Source organism: Rissa tridactyla, chromosome 9, assembly GCF_028500815.1.
Source record: "Rissa tridactyla isolate bRisTri1 chromosome 9, bRisTri1.patW.cur.20221130, whole genome shotgun sequence".
Taxonomy (NCBI): Eukaryota; Metazoa; Chordata; class Aves; order Charadriiformes; family Laridae; genus Rissa; species Rissa tridactyla.
The window spans coordinates 600,718-618,324 of record NC_071474.1 but is presented as its reverse complement, the minus strand read 5'-3'; the positions used below and the strand labels follow the sequence as shown (position 1 = coordinate 618,324).

General features: G+C 68.6%; 2 protein-coding genes across 8 annotated transcripts; both read right to left on the bottom strand.

Moving 5' to 3' along the window:
* Positions 1-456: 456 nt before the first annotated feature.
* On the bottom strand, positions 457-9,751 carry MAN2A2 (mannosidase alpha class 2A member 2). 6 transcript variants are annotated; one of them, XM_054215167.1, is made up of 23 exons: positions 9,239-9,751; positions 8,793-9,047; positions 8,495-8,639; positions 8,207-8,378; positions 7,316-7,443; positions 7,013-7,186; positions 6,502-6,688; positions 6,231-6,408; positions 5,836-6,038; positions 5,306-5,488; positions 5,008-5,122; positions 4,738-4,805; positions 4,393-4,558; positions 3,842-4,111; positions 3,612-3,734; positions 3,410-3,524; positions 3,181-3,314; positions 2,932-3,073; positions 2,495-2,628; positions 2,172-2,249; positions 1,653-1,847; positions 1,425-1,538; positions 457-1,144 (listed from the first exon to the last, which is right to left on the bottom strand). In XM_054215167.1, the coding sequence occupies exons 1-23, from the start codon at positions 9,464-9,466 to the stop codon at positions 992-994; spliced, it is 3,660 nt and encodes a 1,219-aa protein (XP_054071142.1). In that variant the 5' UTR covers positions 9,467-9,751; the 3' UTR covers positions 457-991. The 6 variants fall into 6 exon arrangements, with proteins under 6 accessions (XP_054071142.1, XP_054071143.1, XP_054071144.1 ...); XM_054215168.1 differs by having other exon boundaries at positions 1,425-1,535; XM_054215169.1 differs by having other exon boundaries at positions 3,842-4,078; positions 9,239-9,750.
* A 605-nt stretch (positions 9,752-10,356) lies between these two features.
* FES (FES proto-oncogene, tyrosine kinase) lies at positions 10,357-17,107 on the bottom strand. 2 transcript variants are annotated; one of them, XM_054215382.1, is made up of 19 exons: positions 16,997-17,107; positions 15,951-16,210; positions 15,681-15,854; positions 15,511-15,607; positions 14,891-15,074; positions 14,391-14,528; positions 14,161-14,280; positions 13,956-14,078; positions 13,701-13,887; positions 13,554-13,618; positions 13,096-13,327; positions 12,591-12,713; positions 12,290-12,343; positions 12,001-12,119; positions 11,696-11,790; positions 11,457-11,580; positions 11,164-11,321; positions 10,829-10,951; positions 10,357-10,710 (listed from the first exon to the last, which is right to left on the bottom strand). In XM_054215382.1, exons 2-19 carry the CDS (start codon positions 16,173-16,175, stop codon positions 10,568-10,570), a joined length of 2,484 nt encoding a protein of 827 aa, XP_054071357.1. In that variant the 5' UTR covers positions 16,176-16,210; positions 16,997-17,107; the 3' UTR covers positions 10,357-10,567. The 2 variants fall into 2 exon arrangements, with proteins under 2 accessions (XP_054071357.1, XP_054071356.1); XM_054215381.1 differs by having other exon boundaries at positions 12,001-12,343; positions 13,096-13,306; positions 13,547-13,618.
* Positions 17,108-17,607: the final 500 nt, after the last annotated feature.

Here is a 17,607-nt window from a genome sequence, read left to right as displayed (position 1 = left end):
CAGCCCTGTGCACAGGAGCAGGGTCTGGCTCCCTCAGCAGGGTGCTGCAGCAGGCAACGACCCCCCATCTCCTCCCCGCTCTCCCTGCAGGGTCCCCAGTGACTGTCAGCACCTGCCCCTCTGCCACCGGCAGCCCCAGCGGACCAGGCTCACACCAAAAGGGGGATAAATGCACTGAATTTGGGAGGGGCCGTTCTCACGCTTAACCCACATGTTGCTGCCCACAGAGGGAGATGCGTAACTTGGGTCTGCACCCCGTCCCCTTGCTCTTGCTGGCAGCACTCTCACACGGGCCCAGGGGCTCACCCCGGGAACACCAGCAGGGCACAACCCGACTGGCCCTGGGCATGGCTCCGAGCCTGCCTCCCCGCTGCCCCGTCTCCTCATGGAGCACTATTCCCGCTCCCCCACGCCACCAGTGCGAGAACCACAAACCAGGCACAGACTGAAGCCCTTTGAAACAGCCTCGTGTTTCCTACAAGCTCCAGGCGAGCTCGGTCTCCAATCCACAGCACCTCCCCGGCCAGCTGCCCCAACCCCACCAGGCTCCTGGCAGCCCCCTGCTGCGCCGGGGGTCGGGGGGAGCCCAGGCACCAGCCCAGGCCCCTGCCCCTAACACCGGGGAGGGCACCCTCCCGGGGCAGCCGAGCGAACACAGCAGGGCAGCTGTGCCCATCCTGCCGGCAGCATCCAAGCCCGGCCCGCTGCCCCGGCCAGCCGTGCTCTGCTCAGAGCAGTGCCCGGCCCATGCCCTCTACACCCCAGCAGCGTCCAGCAGCCCCTGCAGTTCACTTCTGAAATCTATCCGAGAACACAGGACTAATAAATTAGAAGGCAGCAGCCTTTGCAAGTCCGGCACCTCGTGCCCAGCGCCCGCCTGCCTGCCAGGGGCCCCCTGGCAGGCCTCTCCCAGGCTGTGCTGGTGCTGCTGGGCTCGGTGGCTGCTCCCACACTGCCCAGCCAGTCTGCTCCTCTCCCACTCCGGGAGATGCTACCCCAGGCGGATGCGGAAAGTGGCAATTTCCATGGGGTCCAGGCGGATGTTGGTGCTGTTGGAGGCCGTGCCCAGCGGGTACATCAAGGTCAGCGAGGTGGGCTGCAGGGAGCCAAGCTCCAGCCCCTGGAACAGGCTGCCCAGGGCCAGCTAGGGAGAGAGGAGGGAGAAGGGCGAGTGGCCTGGATGAGTGGGACGTGGTGCCTGGCAGCACAGTACTGTGCATGGGGCAGCCCCACACGCGCTGTGCCAGCAGCCGGTTCGCAGGACCCCACAGCGCCCAGGGCACCAGGCTGACCCATCCCAGGCTCTGCCTGTCCTCGCTGGGGGATGCAGGGCTCATGCAAGGCTTCAGACCCCCTTCCTGACAAACCAACATCCTCCAGCTTTGCCTGGGCAAGCGGTGGGTGGAGGCGCAGCCCGGTCTCACCTTGCCCTGGCTGGTGGTGCAGTTAAAGCCCAGGTTCTTGGCCTCCAGGCTGCAGTCAAAGCCTTTGCGGTGCAGGATCAGGGCTGCCTCGGCTGAGGGAAGCGAGTCGTCCTGCTGGGGAGCCGGGGTGTGAGGCGCAATGCTGGGGACAGCAGGTGCCAGACGCCCCCTCCCTGAGAACCCTGCTACGGGGGGCCATGCCTGCCCCACTCATGGGGCGCAGCTCACCTCTGCCTGCAGCATCCGCAGGTTCAGGATGTGAAAGTCGCAGGGAAGGGTGGTGGAAAGGGGCATGAAGGAGCGCAGGGCTGGTGGGGCCAGCTTTTCCTGGGCCACGGGCATGACCAGGGCTTCGGCATTCAGGTGCATGGACGTGATGTGGCTCAGCAGGGAGGGGAAGCTGATCGGGCGGCCATCCTGCACCTGCCGAAGAGCACGCGGGTCAGTGCAGGCCAGGGGAGCAGCAGGGCTGGGCAGAGCCTGGACGGGACCACGGGGCCTCCCACTCCTTGCAGCCTCTCCAGCAGTGCTCGGAGAGCAGGCGCCTGCCAGCACAGGGCACCCAGAGCTGCTCCCGCCCAGCCACGACCCCCCTTCCCAGCACCCAAACGGGGAGGGCAGCTGCCAGCCAGGCAGCCTGCACGGACCCTGGCTAGCCGATGGTCAGACTACGGGGCCTGGCTAGGCTAGTCGCTAGCAGCTAGTGCACGAGACAGGGAGAGACAGTGCGGCCAGGCCGGCCGTTACCTCTGGGCTGCCAGTCCTGGAGCCGGGGAAGCCAAAGGCTTTAAACATGGAGGCCAGTTTGGAAAAGAAGCCGGAGCTCTGAATGGGTGACATGGCGCATGCATAGAGAGCAGGGAGGTGACGGGACAAGAACACCGTGATTACGAGGGTGGCGTGGCTCCGCACCAGGACAGACCCCACTCCCCGATCCCACCCTCCCCACACACCCCCTGCACCAATTGCACGCACGGCTTTCACCCTGCTCCATCCCAAGGCAGGGCTGGGCGCTCCAGGTGAGCGGCACCATGCCCAAACCCCGTCCTGCAGCCTCACAGCCCACAAACCTTGTTGGCAGTGGCGCGGCGCTCCAGGAGGAGCCGGAACCGGTTGCAGGTCCGCTTGTTGTCCTTCAGCCCTTGGCCCAGGCCCCGGTTGTCATCCTGCATGAGGCGCCGGTCCAGGATCACCTCCAGCTGGCCTGCAGAGATGGGGTCCCAGCGTCCCGGGTTTTAACAGAAGCCAGCTGCCCCACGCGCCCCTCTGCTGCCGTGCATGGAAACGCTCCCACAGGACTGGGGACAGCCAGGGAGCCCCCAGAGACAGCAGGACCAGAGCACCCTGCGCCCACCCTGCACCACCCTCCACCCCTGCATCCCCCTGCAGCACCCTCCACCCCTGCATCCCCCTGTGCCCACCCTGCACCACCCTCAACCCCTGCATCCCCCTGCGCCACCCTCCACCCCTGCATCCCCCTGCGCCCACCCCGTAGCACCCTCCTCACCGCTGCCGAGGCTGGAGACCCCCAGGGCCTGGGCTGTGTGGAGCGTCAGGCGGCTCTGCATGTCCTGGATGTAGGCCATGGCGGGCATGGGGTAGAAGTTCGCCTGCAGTGGCAGCTTCCGCTGGTACCTGCGGGGCTGGATCTGCCGAGGGACAGAGGTGTGTGGCTGCAGGCGGCTCCTGCGGTGCTGGGTGGCAGGGCACTGTCCCCCCGAGGGCAGCTGCTGTCCCTCCCCAGGCTGCCGGATACCTGGAAGCCATTGAGGTCTGTGAAGAAGGCGTCGTCACTCTCGATGTCAGTGCTGAAGCGCAGGGCCAGCTCCTTGTTGATGTGGTCACGGATGTCCACCAGGCAAGACACATCCAGGGACAGGCCCTCCACCCCTGCGGGCAGGCAGTGAGGGGCTGTGTCCCACGGGCAGCATCGCCCAGCACCCCCACGCCAGCGACCTCCCCGGCACAGCCTCGCATTCTCTCACCTGGCACATTGTAAAGCCGCACCATGGTCTGGACGTGCTGGTAGTAGCTGGTGACCTCTGAGAAGAGGGGTCCCTCCGTCACCCGCACTACTGGGGGGTCCTTGGGAGCGTAGGGCTGTGGGGGAAGGAGGGCTGCGCTGAGGCTGCTGCCTGCAGGAGTGCCGCACGGCTGCCAGCTGCCTCTCGGAGACAGTCCCTGTACCTTGGCCTCGCCGTCAGGCAGAAAGAGATAGGCTCCACTTTTGTCCTTGGAGGTCCTGGTGCCATAGACGAGGAACTCGCTGCTCACCCTCTGCTCCCGCTCCTCCCCAGCTCGGCGGATACTCTGCAGGGCGCGGGCCGGCACAGCAGTGAGCACACCTTGCAGGAGGCAGTGCTGTGCCCCACTCCCCTCCTTCACCCCCACGCCACCCGTCAGACCCCTGCGCTTGCCTGCAGCAGCCCCGAGTGTCCTGAGAAGCAGGCCTGCAGGTGCTGGTTCTCCAGGCAGAAGTCATTGGCAGTGGCCGGGAAGACGTGCACGGGTACAGCCTCCTGCTTGCGCACGGGCAAGTCCCGGCCGTGCAGGTACAGGCGCACGGAGGACTTCAGAGTGGCGTGGCCATTGAAGGACTTGTGCAGCTGCAGCACACGCAGCCCCAGCGCGGGCAGGCGGGCCAGGACAGACACCTGCGGGCAGCATGGAGATCTCAGCCAGCCCCTCTGTGAAAGGACAGCCAGCACCGGAGGACCTGCTGGCTGTTGGCAGGGCAAAGGCCCCATCTCAGTGCTTCTGGGGCCTCTGCCGAGGGGGATGTGCGTGGGGGCCTGGGGGTTCGCAAGCAGTGGAAGCTTGTGTTGTGGTGCGGGTACTCTTGTTGCCACAGAGGAGGGCTCACGGGGTGTCCCGGCCACAGGAGCAGTGTGGGAGAACGGGAGGCTGGCACACATGGGCTGTGCAGGCTGAGGATGGGGGTGGCCAGTGGCACCGGGGCACCCCATACCTGGTAGACGTCGGGCACCACGTCAGTGGCAGAGCCCCAGTGCGCACTGAGCTGGGAAGGCAGGGGCTGCCCCTCCTCGGAGAGCACACGCACGTGTGGGGAGTCCACCAGCACCGGCACGATGCTCAGGCGCTCCTGCTCCAGCGGGTTGAACACCACCAGGAACCTGTGGGGTGGGGTCACACAGGGATGGCCACTCCAGCCCCACGGCATCACGGCTGCCCCATGCCCCACACCACTCACAGGTTCCATGCATGCACCCACTGCATCACAGAGCTTCAGGTACCCCCCTCACTGCCCCACCATGGCCCCACAAGCCCCAGAGCAAGGCAGGCAGCCCCTTACCGGGGCGAAGTGTCCAGCTTGACCACTGTTCTCTCTGGGAGGGAGTCCTGGCTGGGGCGCGTGTCATCCTGGGGGGAGAGAGGAGAGAGGAGCAGTCAGAGCTGGGGTGCACCCACCACCCCTGCCAGCTGGGCTCAGGGACACAGGCACAGCTGGGGCTCTTTCCGCAGGCCCTCATGCAGCACCGGCTGTGCTCCCTGGGGACAGATGCCCCAGCATGGCTCGGCGTGTACTGGGGCGCAGGGAGCCACGGAGGGAGGTGCTGCTCACCGCGCTGAGGAAGGGTGCAGCGGGGTCATGGCGGTAGGCGTCCTTGTCCCCCAGCACGAGGTAATGCGCAGCATTGATGATGACGCGCTTGAGGTTCGTGAGGGAGTGGAGCAGCCTGGGGCACAGGCAGAGTGAGGCACCCGGGACTGTTCCCCTGCTCTGTCCCAACCTTCCCCCAACATCCCCCCGGGAGGGGGGGCCCACAGGACCCCCACACCCAACCATGCTCCCAACCATGCCCACCAACTCCTGTCCGAGACAGGTCCCCCAGGGCTGCAGCCTGGCAGCCTGCACGCACCGGACTCCATAGTCAACCGCCACAGCCTCCTTGGCAGTGCCGGTGATGGCGTCGTGGTGCTGGAAGAGGCCCAGGTTGCGGCGGGCGTTGCTCAGCAGGGAGTAGTCGGAGAGCGGGTACCTGCCATCGGCTCCAGCGCGGCGGGCGTGGGCGAGCGCCAGGCTGTACAGGATCTCTGCCCCCCTGCGCAGGGACAGAGTCACCGAGCGTCCCTGCTGCGCCACCCCAGCACTGCGGGCCGAGCAGTGCCAGGACGGAGGAGGAGCAGCCAGCCCAGCCTGCCCTCGCTCCAACGGTGCCCAGCCCACGCGCTCCACGCACAAAGGCCTTGGCCTCAGGGAGATCAGGGTGGGCACACGCTGCCCTGGGGCTGGGCAAGGGTTTGGCCCTGTCTGGGCTGTGCCCCCCAGGGCCTTGGTGGCTGGACACAGACCGGGGGACTGCCAGGGCTCCCGCGTGCTGCCCAGCCAACCCTTGCCCATGTCCCCTGCACACAACCCCTGCCCAGGGCCCAGCCTGCTTCCCCTCACCGGAGATGGGCCTCCAGCACCCGGTCCAGGCTCTTGTAGAAAGGTCGGGAGGTGTAGTAGCCTGTCCAGTAGTGATCCTCCCGGTCCGCGTAGGAGAAGAAATCCCCGCTCAGCACTGGGAACCCAGGCGGCTTCATCCCTGGCACGATGCCCATCTTCTTGTACAGGGCATCAAAGTAGTCGGAGAGCGTCCCAAACTGCGCCTGCAGGACGGCACGCACAGCCCTGAGCGCAATGGAGAGCTGCTGTGGCTCCCGTGGCCGGGGCCTCCCTCTACCCCTCCCAGCACTGCCCACCCTCCGTCTGGGCTCTGCGGGTGGCCTCCCCACAGCCTCCGCCCGTGGGGCCCTGCTCCCCCCAGCCCCCGGCGCTGCCCCAGACCTCCCTGCACGTACCTGGACGTGGAGGTTGGGCCGGGAGTTGAGGAAGTCGAAGATGCGCTGGTAGTTGAGGAACTGGGCATCCCACTCCTGAGGCTTGTCATAGCGGAAATCATCTCCCAGGGGCACCAGCAGCACCTTGCTGCGGTACAGCTTGGACTTCTTGCGGTACTGGTCCAGCAGCAGCTGGGCTCTGCCGTGGGGGGCCAGGGCATGAGGCTGGCTCCCAGACAGGGCCGTGGGGCTCAGAGCCACTTGCCCCTGCAGGGGCAACTGCAGCACTCACCGCTCCGCCACGTTGGCATCGGTGATGGCTCGGGGAGGCACCTTCCATGGGCAGTTGATCCGGCCGCCCGGCAGGCGCTTGAAGTCGAACTGGCAGCAGATCTTGGGGTCTGGCCCACAGGTGTGGGGCACATCGTAGCTGTAGAAGGGCATCATGTGGCAGAAGATGTCGGTGCTGGCGTCTGGATCTGCGGGACCAAGGACAGATGAGCACCAGCAATGGCTCTGCCTTGCCTATCCCCAAGCCGGGGGGCCCATGGGCACGGCTGCCAGGGCAGAGCAGACCTGGCACGCAGGCTCACCCGCTGGGACCCCAGAGAGCGCAGCAGCCTCACCCAGAGGTTGGGGAGTCACCCTGGGGCTGTCCCACAGGGCAAAACTGCTGCAGGGCAGAGACATCACCACCTGGTGCTCGTCTCGCCATCCACACGGGAAAGCGGTTGGTAGCTGTTCCCTGCTGCCACCCGCCCCAGCAGGGCCACCTCTACCGTCACCTCCCAGCAGCCCCTCACCCCATGTCTGTCTCCACATGAACTCCAGATTCTGTGTGGCAGCAAAGTGCTTCTTGATGGCGTAGTGCACGCGCTGGATGAGCATGCCCGTCAGGTTGGAGCGCTTCAGCAGGTAGGGCATGGTGGAGCTGTGCCCAAAGGGGTCCACGGCCCAGCCTGACCGGGGCGTCACACCTAGGGACACAGAGACCCATCAGCCCCACACCTCCCATGAGCAGGCTCCTGGCAGCGATGGGGGTGCCCGCTAGCGCAGGCCCCCAGCCAGCACTCTGCCCCTCCTGCCCGGCATCCCCTGGCTCTCACCGATGTTCTTCTCCAGCCACTGATGCCCCTCGATCAGCTGGTCAATCATGGCGAAGTAGTGGGAATTGGCCTCGTCGGGCATCACCCAGCCACCCGTCACCATCTCCAGCTGCCCGTTGCCAACCAGCCTGCAAGGGACACACACGAGATGCGATCAGCTCCGGGCAGAGCCCTGTGGCGAGCCCTGTGGCCATGGCAGAGCCTCTCCCCATCTTGGAGCCACCTCCGCAACCACCGGCTGCCATGGCCCACTGCCCACACTGTCCCCACACAGACAAACATCCCCCCACAGCACCACGCTGGCTGAGACCCCAACCAGAGCCCATCCCCACAGAGACCAACACCTTCCACTGTGCCCGGCAGCCCATGATCCCTCTGTCCTCCACCCCCAGCCCTCCCGGGGCAGGGGGGCTGATGAGAGGGCCCTCTCCCACCACACAATCCTGCTCTCCAGGTCTCTCACACCCCCGAGGGCGCCCTGGGCCTTGCGAGGCTCTGGCACCACTCAGGCTCTGTGGCAGCGCTCACAGTTACAGCGACCAGAGGGAGTTTCCCAGCTTCCCTGTGAGCGCAGGGAGCAGCGCGGGGCGAGATCTGCCTCCCCCAGCCCCTCAGACCCCCGCCGCGGAGGCCCCAGCGCTGGCAGCACCCTGGCTCTCACTCCACACTGCTGGAGTTTTGACCTCTCGTGGCACCAAGAGGTTGCTGGCTGTGCCAGGGCACCCCACGGTGAGGACTGTGGAGCCCACGGCCGCGGCACTGCAGCCAGGGCTGCCCTCATCTCCCCAGGGCCCTTCCCTCACAAGCCCCATGCTCGCAGCCGGCACCTCCCGCAGTGCCCTGCCTCTGGGCAGGGGCCGCGCCGGCCATGGGGTCAGCGAGGAGCCCTACCTCCGCACCGCAGCCCGTTTCTGGGCGCTGATGTTGTCCCACCACTTGGAAAAGAAGGAGATCTCAGACCAGATGAAGCGCCGGCGCGGGTCCTCCTGCATCTTCAGCACCATGCTGTTGAGGATGTGCTGTGTCTGGTCATAGTAGTACTTGTCAAAGGTCTTGATCCAGCCTGCCAGCACATGGGGGGTCACTGCGCGGGGCCCGGCCCTTCCCCACCAGCAGTGTGGGGTGGCAGGGGCTAGGCTAACCCTTCTCCTCCCTTGCTGGCCTTCGGCCACTGCTCACCAGGGTCGTTGTGGGAGTGCGGCACCACGAACACCTGCAGGGGCTCAGCATCCCACTCATTGGGCTCGTAGGTGATATCAAAGCCCTGCTTCCACACACCGCCATCCTGGTTGTCAAAGGGCAGCAGGGAGTACACAGCCAGCATCTGCCGGGTGGGAGACAGGACTCAGGGCAGCCATCGGATTGAGAGACCCCCCAAGAGTAGTGCCAGGACCCCACAGACACCCAGGCATGGACCCCCTCATGCTGGCAGAGATGGGTCCTGAGCTGCAGGGGGGCTCAGACACCGGCCCCTCACCTGCAGGTCTGGGCTCTGGCCCTTGCCCCCCAGTGCAAACTGGCAGTCCTGTGGGGAGACGGAGAGGAAGCTCGGGCGACTCTCGGGGGGCAGCACCCAGGAGCCATTGGGCGTGTGGTGGGTCAGTGCTGGCTGCCCCTCCGCGTGGGCCGTCAGCTCCAGCACCGAGTCCTTGATGTGGCTGATGATCTCGTGGTTCTCCTCCAGCAGCTGCTCCAGCTGCTCAATGCGGTTCTGCAGCACTGAGATCTGACTCTGGGGACACAGACGCCGCCGTGACAGCCTCCGGTGCCCTTTGACGGGTGGGTCCCAGCCCCCGTGTGCACTGACAGCAGCAGGGAACAAGCCCCGGCCCAGGCAAGCAAACGGCCTCAGGCTGTGCCAGCTGGCCTGCGCTAGCCCTGGCCGCTTGCCCGCTGTCCCATCCCCACAGCCCTGCAGCTCACCCTGGGGAAGTTGCCCCCGCTCTGGTGGCGCGTGGGGTCGTGCTGCACCCTGTCCAGCATCAAGTAGAGGGAGAAGACGGCCACGCAGAAGATGGCAGCTCCACACACTGTCACCTGCTTCTTCAGCTTCATGCCGGAGGGCCGCAGGGACAGACCTGCACCGGGGCACAGTGGCGGCGGTGCCGAGGACAGGCCGGGCGCGGGGGCAGGACGGGGGGCCGGGGGCATGGGACGGGACGGTGCCTCCTGCCCTCGCCCTGGGCTGAGCCCTGCCGGGGCGGCTGGGGGGCAGCCCGGCCTGGTGCCCCCCTGCCCACCGCCGCCCCTCACCGCGACCCTCCTCCTCCTCGCCCCCCCCCACCGTGTCCTACTTCGCTTAATCCGGCGCCGGGTATTTATAGCCCGGGCCAGAGCGGCGCCGGCGGGCGGCTCAGGCCCAAGGCCGCCTCGGGCCCGGCCCGCCGGGGGCTGCGGACGGGAGCGGGACGGGAGCAGGCCGCGGCGGCCCCGCCGAGCCGGGCAGCCCGGGGCCTCTGCGCCGCGGCCCGGCGCGGGGAGCGGGCCGGGCTGGGGAGGGGAGGGCCGGGCCGAAGCCGGGGAGGGCCGGGGCCGCCCACCGCGGGACGGCTCCGGGGGCGCGGCCGCTCCGCTCTTACCCTGGGCGGCTCCGCGGCCCGTCCCCGGCTCCTCACATCGCCCGCCCCAGGCCTGCCGGCTGCCGCGGCCGGGATGGGCCAGGCCCCGCCCGCCGCCCCGCCCGCCCGGCCCCGGGCCCGGCCCCGGCCCCGCCGCCCGCCCGCCCCCTCCGCCGGCAGCGCGTCGGGGGCGGCACCGACGGGCCGGGACCCCCGAGCTCCCGGGGCCGAGCTGCCGGGGACTGACGCGGCCGGGTCCCCCGCAGCCCCGGGGACAGGCCCGGGCATCCCACGACAGCCCCGGGGACAGGCCCGGCCAGGACCCCCGTGGCCCCGGGGCAGGCTTGGCCATCCCCGGTAGCCTGGGGGACACCCCCGGACAGACCTCCGCAGCCCCGGGGCCATCCCGGTGCGCCCCGTACCAGCACGCTGCCCCCCGCGGGGTCTGCGCCCCCCGTACCCCACAGACGCGGTGCTGCAGAGCTCCTTGGTTTATTAGTCAGGACGAAGCCCGGCGGGAGCTACGGGTGCCATATCCCCGGGCTGTGCAGGAGCCCCCTGCCCTGCGCTGGGGAGGGGGCACAGCCGTGTCCGGCTGCTCCGCAGCACCCACGTCCCCCCAAGGGACAGCGGGATGGATCTGGGGCACACGGTGCTGTCCTGAGCGGGGGCGGCCCTCGGCCGGTGCCCCCCCTCACCGGTGCCTCTTGCGGATGGCGATGAGGTCCTGGTGGATGGCGCTGAAGCTGGGCCGCTTGCGGGGGTCGTACTCCCAGCACCGCTGCATCAGCCGGTACACCTCCTCGGGGCACTGCTCGGGGGGGTCCAGCCGCATGCCTGGGGGGCAGCAGGGATGGCGACATGGCAGATGGGGCCACCTGCCCCTCACCCCTCACAGCCCCGTCCTGTGGGCACAGTTCCACGGTGGGCCCGCAGTGGACCCCAAGTCCCTCACCCTGCTCCACCGCCTCTCGCATCTGCTGGTTGCTGAGGTTGGCGTAGGGGACGGCACCCAGGCTGAAGGCTTCCCACAGCAGGATCCCGAAGCTCCAGACATCGCTCTCGGAGCTGTATCGGCCTGGGGACATGGTGTGGGACGGATGCTGGCAGCTGGGGACACTCGTGGCACCGCTGCCCTGGCTGTGCCCACACTCCGAGGGCTGGGGTGCCCCCGCTCTCTCTGCCTCCCTCCCCAGGACCCGGCATGTGGGAGCAGGATGGTGTGCCCCCAAATCCTGGCACCCAGCTGTGCTGCAGGGCTGCCAGGCCATGCCCGGCTCCATCCCATACCATAATTGAGTGCTTCGGGGGCGGTCCACTTGACAGGGATCTGCTTCATCCCCCCCGTGGAGGCGTAGACACCATCCTCCTCCTCCCGCGACATCCCAAAGTCACTGATCTTCAGGGTGTTCTTCTCCGTCACCAGGCAGTTACGAGCAGCCAGGTCCCTGGGGCCGCCCAGAGCCATCAGCCACACGCCTGGCCGTCCCCAGGGCCGTCTGCCTGGCATGGGACGGGGGGCAGCGAGGGCTGCGGGGCTCACCGTGCCCTGCCCGGCACCCACCCACACTGCTGCAGCCCACCTGTGGATGCAGTGCTTGCTCTCCAGGTACTCCATGCCGGCAGCAGCGTTCTCCGTCATCTTGATCAGCTCCTTCACCCGCAAGTGGGACCCCTCGCTGCGCAGGAAGCTCAGGAAGTCCCCCCCTGCAGCCAGGATGGCCGAGCTGGTGGGCGGCTGCCCTGGCACATCGTGGCGAGCTTGCACACGCGTGCACCAGCTGCCCCGTCAGCGTGGGGGCTGCAGGATGGGGCTGCTCACCCTGCACGAGCTCCATGACAATGTAAATGGGCTGCTTCTGGGTGCAGACGCCGATGAGCCGGACGATGTTGGGGTGGTTGTACTGCTTGAGGATCCTGTGGGGACAAGGATGGGCACGGTGAGTGTGCAGGGGCCCGGTTGCCCTGGGCACAGGCCACCTCCGTGCCATCACCAGGACACTCTGCGCGGCCAGCCTGGGGACACAGCCCTCAGCACAAGGATGCCACAGTCCCAGCAGGGTTTGAACGGCCCCAGGTCCCGAGGACGGACAGAGAGGCTGGGAAAAGGGTGACGGCCGTACAGACCTGGCTTCCTGCAGGAACTTGGCCTTCAGCTCAGGCGGGAGGGTTTCCCGGCAGGATTTCACAGCCACGGGGGTGTTGTCAGCACGCAGGCGGCCGCTGAACACCTCTCCAAAGTTACCCTGCCAAGAGACATGGGTGCACCGGCCCAGCTTGCCGCGGCATGGCCCGAGGCACCCCCTGCCCTCCCGCAGTGCCCGTGAGGACAGCCCTGCGCTGCCGCAGACCCCCTGGGACAGCCCTGTCCTCCCACAGACCCCACGCGGGCAGGGACCAGAGCACCCTGACTCACCCGGCCGATGCGCTCCCCCAGCAGCACGTCCTCGTGGTTGAGCACCCATTTGTCCTGCAGCGAGTGGACACTGAAGGCGGTGAGCCATCCCCCAGCCCGCCCCAGGCCCACATCCCCCCCCGCCTCTGCAGCTCCCTGTCACGGAGCCCCCAGGGGAGGTCCCCAGCCCCCAGGTCCCCACCCCCAGGGCTGAGTCACCACGTCTGGCTGGAGAAGTGGGATCTCCTGGGCAGGAGAAGGGTCTGGGCAGGGTTTCCCCATGTGCAGGGGACTCGTCCCCCTCCCCACTGCCCACTATCACCTTGGGGATGGCCTTGGCCAGAACGATCCCGCTCTTCCGGGTGATGGGCTGCTGGCTCTGCAGGAGGTGCTCGACGAGCAGCGGGATGGTGGGGAAGCCTTCCCCCTCCAGCCGGTACATGTTCTGTGGGGAGCAGGGGCTGAAGGGGTTTCCTGCGCGCACACATGGGTGTGCTCACGAGGGCTGGGGCGCGTGGCTGTGCACGCATGGAGGAGTGTGCGCGCATGGAGGAGTGTGCGCGCATGCACGTGGCGCAGGACAGCCATGCACACCAGGCATGGCAAGCACACACAAGTGGGCATTCACATGCCCGATGCAGGGCTCATCCCCCCACGCTCGGCCCGTGCCAGGACGGGTGCACACAACTCGTACCACGCACACGCATCCCGTGCACTCACACCAGGGGCCCCGCGGCTGCCCAGCCGGGGGCTGTGACTGGGCAGGGACCCCCACCTGCCCGCACAGGGCCAGCCCCAGCCGTCTCTCCCCGCCTGCGGTCACTCACGTCGGCAGCCTGGATGATGAAGTGGCGGGGCTGCCCGTCCCACAGCACGCTGAGCACGTACTCCTGCTTGCCCTGGCTCTCCCGCACCAGGAAGTCCCCGCTGCAGCTCAGCAGCTCCTGCACCTCTGAGCGCGGGATGGCCCCGTGGTACCAGGCCTGCTGGCACAGCGGCTTCTGCACCTCCGGGATCAGGGGCACGGGGGGGGGGCAGCTGGATGGAGACAGGGGTGAGCTCAGCCGAGCCCCCAGGTCATGCTGGAGGTAGGGGCAGCAGTGGTGGCTGGAAGCTGTGCCCTGGGCACAGGGGGAGCAGGGGCTGGAGGGGCTGCAGCAGGGACAGGAGGGGGCTGTGGGACCGGAGAGGAGAGGGCATGGGGTGCCGAAGGGCCGGGAAGCTCGGCAAGGCAGCTGGGTGGGAGGGCAGGGTAGCCGGGGGTGCCCAGGGACTCACCAAGTACTTGGTGATGCCCGAGATGTGGTTCTTGAGGGTCTCCAGCGCCGTGGCCCCACTCCGCTCCTGCTCCTGGGGGGAGGCGTGAGCTGTACGCTGGGCGGGGGAGACCTGAGCCCAGCATGCCCCAGCCCTGCGGATCCCGGGGACTCACCACGGAGGAGACGGACTGCCGGTCCTCCTGCAGAGGCAGGGCGGGCAGGGGCTCCCCAGTGCCCAGCTCCGCCAGCTTCCCAGCCAGCAGGTCCCGCTGCGCCTGCAGCTTGGCCTGGGTGCAGAGGCAGCCCTCCAGCTGCTGCTGTGCCTCCTGCAGCCCCTGCCGCTTGCCCAGCAAGTGCACCCTGGGGATGGGACAGGATGATCAGTCCCCGCTGCCCCCGGCCCCTCGCCCCCGCCCGCCACACCTCACCGCTCCCCGGGGCTCCGGCCCTGCTCCTCGCCCTGGATCTCCGCCTGCAGCTCCCACACCCGCTGCTCCTTGCTGCCCACGGCCTCTGTGGCGGCCGCCAGCTCCTCCTCGACCGACGTCAGGCTGCAAGAGACATCAGTGCCGGACGGCGCTGAGCCACGCTGCCGGCAGTGGTGGCCCCTGCCCGTGGCCCAGCCCCACTCACGAGTGCTGGACGCTCTCGATGGTCAGTTCGTTCAGCTGCAGCTCCCCTGGCGCCAGGCTCTCAGTCTCCTCCAGCAAGCTCTCGTCAAAGGACACAGCCGGTGGCACTTCGGAGCCATACCTGCAGGCACCCAGCGCCGGTCTGCCTCCCACCTCCCCATGCCGGCCGCCGGCACCCGTGGCTGGCAGGGCCGTGCCTGGCTGAGGGGCTGCAGCCGCGCGGGGCCGTACCTGTGGCTCTGGATGAAGCCGCTGTACTCGGTGTCAGGGTCGATGGCCTGGATGGCACCAGCGATCTCCTGGTGCACGGCCAGCACGTCCTCCTGCACCAGGCTGCTGATGCTGTAGTACTCCCCGAGGATTTCCTTCCTGCGGGGGCACGGGCACCGGGCGCTGCTGGGCTCCTGTGTCCCCCAGCCCAGGGACCCTGTGCCCAGGCGCCACCGCCCCTGTGCCAGCCCTGCCACCTTGGCAGGCCGGTCCCCGCATCCCGCTGGCTCACACCCTCGGTCCCCACATCTCATGTGGCGCTGCGGGGCATCACCGCGAGGGGCAGGGGGTGTGTGGGGCAGGCGATGGGGCAGGGAGGATGCAGGTGGCTGGCGGGGCTCCGTCAGGAGGGGGGAGCGCCTGCGGCTCTCGGGGCCCATGGGGGTGCCAAGGGCCGGGGCGTGGGGCAGGCAGCGGGGCGCGGGGTGGGCAGCAGGGCGCGGGGAAGGCAGGGCTCTTACAGGATGAGGACCATCTCCTGCTGCAGGCTGTAGAGGGACTGGTGGAGGCTGGGCAGTGCCCGCTGGTAGTGGTGGTGGTGGTGCAGAGTGGCTGCCTGCACAGCCAGCACGTACTGGTTGTGCAGGGCGTAGAGCTTCCAGAGGCTGCGCACGTACTTCTCCTTTGCCTTGTCCCGCTCCTTGTCTGGGGGGAGAGGCCGCGGAAAACACCCACCGCTGTCGCCAGTCTCAGCCCTGCGGCGCATCCCCCCGAGCAGCCGGCGAGGGGCAGGGGCACCCGGCAGGGCTGGGGCAGGTGCCAGAGCGGGTGATGGGGCTGGGAGGGGGGTGCCGGGGCCGGCAGGGGCGCCGGGGCAGTCACACCCCTCCCTGTGCACGGGGATGCTCCCGACCGGCAGCACAGCGTCCCAGGGCTGTAGCCCCGCGGAGTTTTGCCGGCTCTCCAGGGGCCAGGCTGGGCTCCCCCCGCACCACCCGCCCCTGCACTCCCCACCTGGTCCAGGCTGTGCCGTGGGTCCCGCAGGGTGCAGGGATGTCCAGCCATCCCTGACCCACGAGGGGAGCTGGGAAGGGGCCCAACGGGACGGGACAGGGGAGGTGAGGGGCAGGGGGGGCAGCACCTTTGCTGGCCTCCTGGTACTTGCGCTTGGCCTGGGCGCTGTCGCGCGCCAGGCTGCGGTACTGCGCCTTCAGCTTCTCCATCTCCTGCTGCGTGGTCTGGGGAGGGAGACGCTGTCAGGGGAGCGGGTCCGGTTGGACTCCCTGGTCCCCCCTGCCGGGACCTGCGTACCCGCACGTATTCCTGGCTGAGCTGCTGCCACTGCTCGCTGAAGGCCTTGCGGAGCTGCTGCTTGTCACGGATGAGCAGGCTCAGCTTGGCCAGTGGCCCCGCCACCAGCTCCTCCGCGTGCCGCCGCAGAATCTGGCTCAGCATCTCCGTCCGGCTCGCCAGCACCCACCAGGACTGCGGGGACAGGGTGTCAGGGACAGCCACCCTCTGTCACTGCACCATGCTGTGCTGAGCTCTGCGGGGTGAGCTCCCGCCCCGGGACATCCCTACCTCCCCGATCTGGCCACCGTGGTCGCCGGCGCGGAGCTGCCCGGGGCCCTCCTGCTTCTCCAGCTGGGAGAACATGTGGTGCAGCATCCCCGCGTACTCCCGGTCGCTCTTGGCGCGCTGCGACATCCACTTCTTCATCAGCTCCAGGAGGCGCAGCTCGCTGTCCTGCAGCCGCAGCAGCGCGCTGTGCCCCTGCGGGCACCACAGCTCCGGCCCGAAGCCCATGGCACCGCCGTCCCGGGCGGGAGGAGGCTGCAGAGCTGCAGGAGAGCCTGAGCCGCTGCTGCCGTTCCGTGCCCCGCACCGCCCCCCTCAGCGGCTGGGGCCCTTTGCATCCACACCCTCCCGCCCCGTCGCCCTGTCACCGGGACGTGGTGCCCAGGTTGGCCGGTGGTGGGGGGCAGAGTCATCCCTGCCCCACGCAATCTGCCTTGCAAAGCGCATTCAAAGCAGGCGGGAGGGCTGAGTGCGCCCCAAGCCCTGCGGCAGCTGGGGCCAGCGGGGACGGTGCTGGGGAGGAGGAAGTGTGGGGTCAAAAAGAGCAGTGTCACCTCTGCTGTGCGTGCGGGTCCCCGAGGGCAGCACAGCTGTCCCCCCACCCTGCCCGGGCCACCGGCCCCTCACAGTCCAGCAGCTCCAGCCCCATTCCGCCCATCGGCACGATCACCCCTGTGCCTGCTGCAGGGGCAGCTGGGCACACCGGGAAGGGGGAGCTCCTGGGAACCAGGGCACAGGCAGGAAGATGGCAGGAGGAGGACGGGGCGCCGAGCCCCAGAGGAAGGTGCTGAGCCTGGATGTGTCCCAGCACCTGGGACTCCAGCATGGCTCTTGGGAGCCAAACTGGTCCCAGCCGCAGTCGTGGGGTGCCCTGCCCCATGGCAAAAGCGCAGCAGCGGCACAAGGGTGCTGGGGGACGTCTCTGTGCAGGACAGGACGTCCCCTGGCACAGCCCTCGTCCCCCAGAGGGTCAGCGACGAGACCCCCCCCAGCCCCGCAAAGGGGCCCCCTGTCCCCGCCAGCGACCCACAGGGCACGGCCCCTCCAACCTGTGTGTGCCTCGAGGTCCCCGCCGCGGGGCTGGCGCTGGCGTCCTCCTGGGGCCGGGGCCGGCGCAGTCTGGACCTGGTGCAGCTCCGGCTCCTGGGGAGGAACAGGAAACCCGGTGCTGACCATACAGCCATTGCGAGATTTCCTGCGCTTCCTCCCCTCCCTGCCAGTCCCCGTGCGCGGGGCCGCCGCCGGCACACGGCTCTGCCATTGCTGGGCAGCCCCCAGCCCCGCTGCCCCTCCGGCTGCCTTGCACCAAGGATCCGGCCCTGCAGGAGCCCAGGGCTCTTCCTCACCCCCGCTGTGGTCCATCACCCCTGGGGAGCCTGAGCTCAGCCCCGTCCCCACAGGGGTTTCACCCCACAAAGCCCCTTCAGCCATGCCCTGTCCTGCCTGTCCCCCAGCCCCTCTCTGTGCCCTCTGTGCCCCCGCTTCCCCGACAGGCTGCAGGGACTGGGGAGGGGACCCGGGGTGTCCCCAGGGCTCTGAGCAGCCCTGCTGAAGGGAGGCCATCCCATCACCACCCCTGAGCTTGGCCATCATGGCCTGGAAAGGCCACAGGACAGAGCAGCCACTGTGTGGGCACCCATGGAGCCGTGTCCCATCCCTC

Coding starts and splice junctions, on each gene's coding strand:
- MAN2A2 (XM_054215167.1), bottom strand. CDS start 9,466: ATGCCCCCGGCCCCCCGTCCTGCCCCCGCGCCCGGCCTGTCCTCGGCA. Junction 9,048..9,238: donor GCGGGGGCAACTTCCCCAGG/GTGAGCTGCAGG, acceptor CTGTGTCCCCAG/AGTCAGATCTCAGTGCTGCA. Junction 1,145..1,424: donor GCACCACCAGCCAGGGCAAG/GTGAGACCGGGC, acceptor CTCTCTCCCTAG/CTGGCCCTGGGCAGCCTGTT.
- FES (XM_054215381.1), bottom strand. CDS start 16,175: ATGGGCTTCGGGCCGGAGCTGTGGTGCCCGCAGGGGCACAGCGCGCTG. Junction 14,529..14,890: donor CAGGAGATGGTCCTCATCCT/GTAAGAGCCCTG, acceptor GTGCCCCCGCAG/GAAGGAAATCCTCGGGGAGT. Junction 12,344..12,590: donor TGGCCAAGGCCATCCCCAAG/GTGATAGTGGGC, acceptor CACTCGCTGCAG/GACAAATGGGTGCTCAACCA.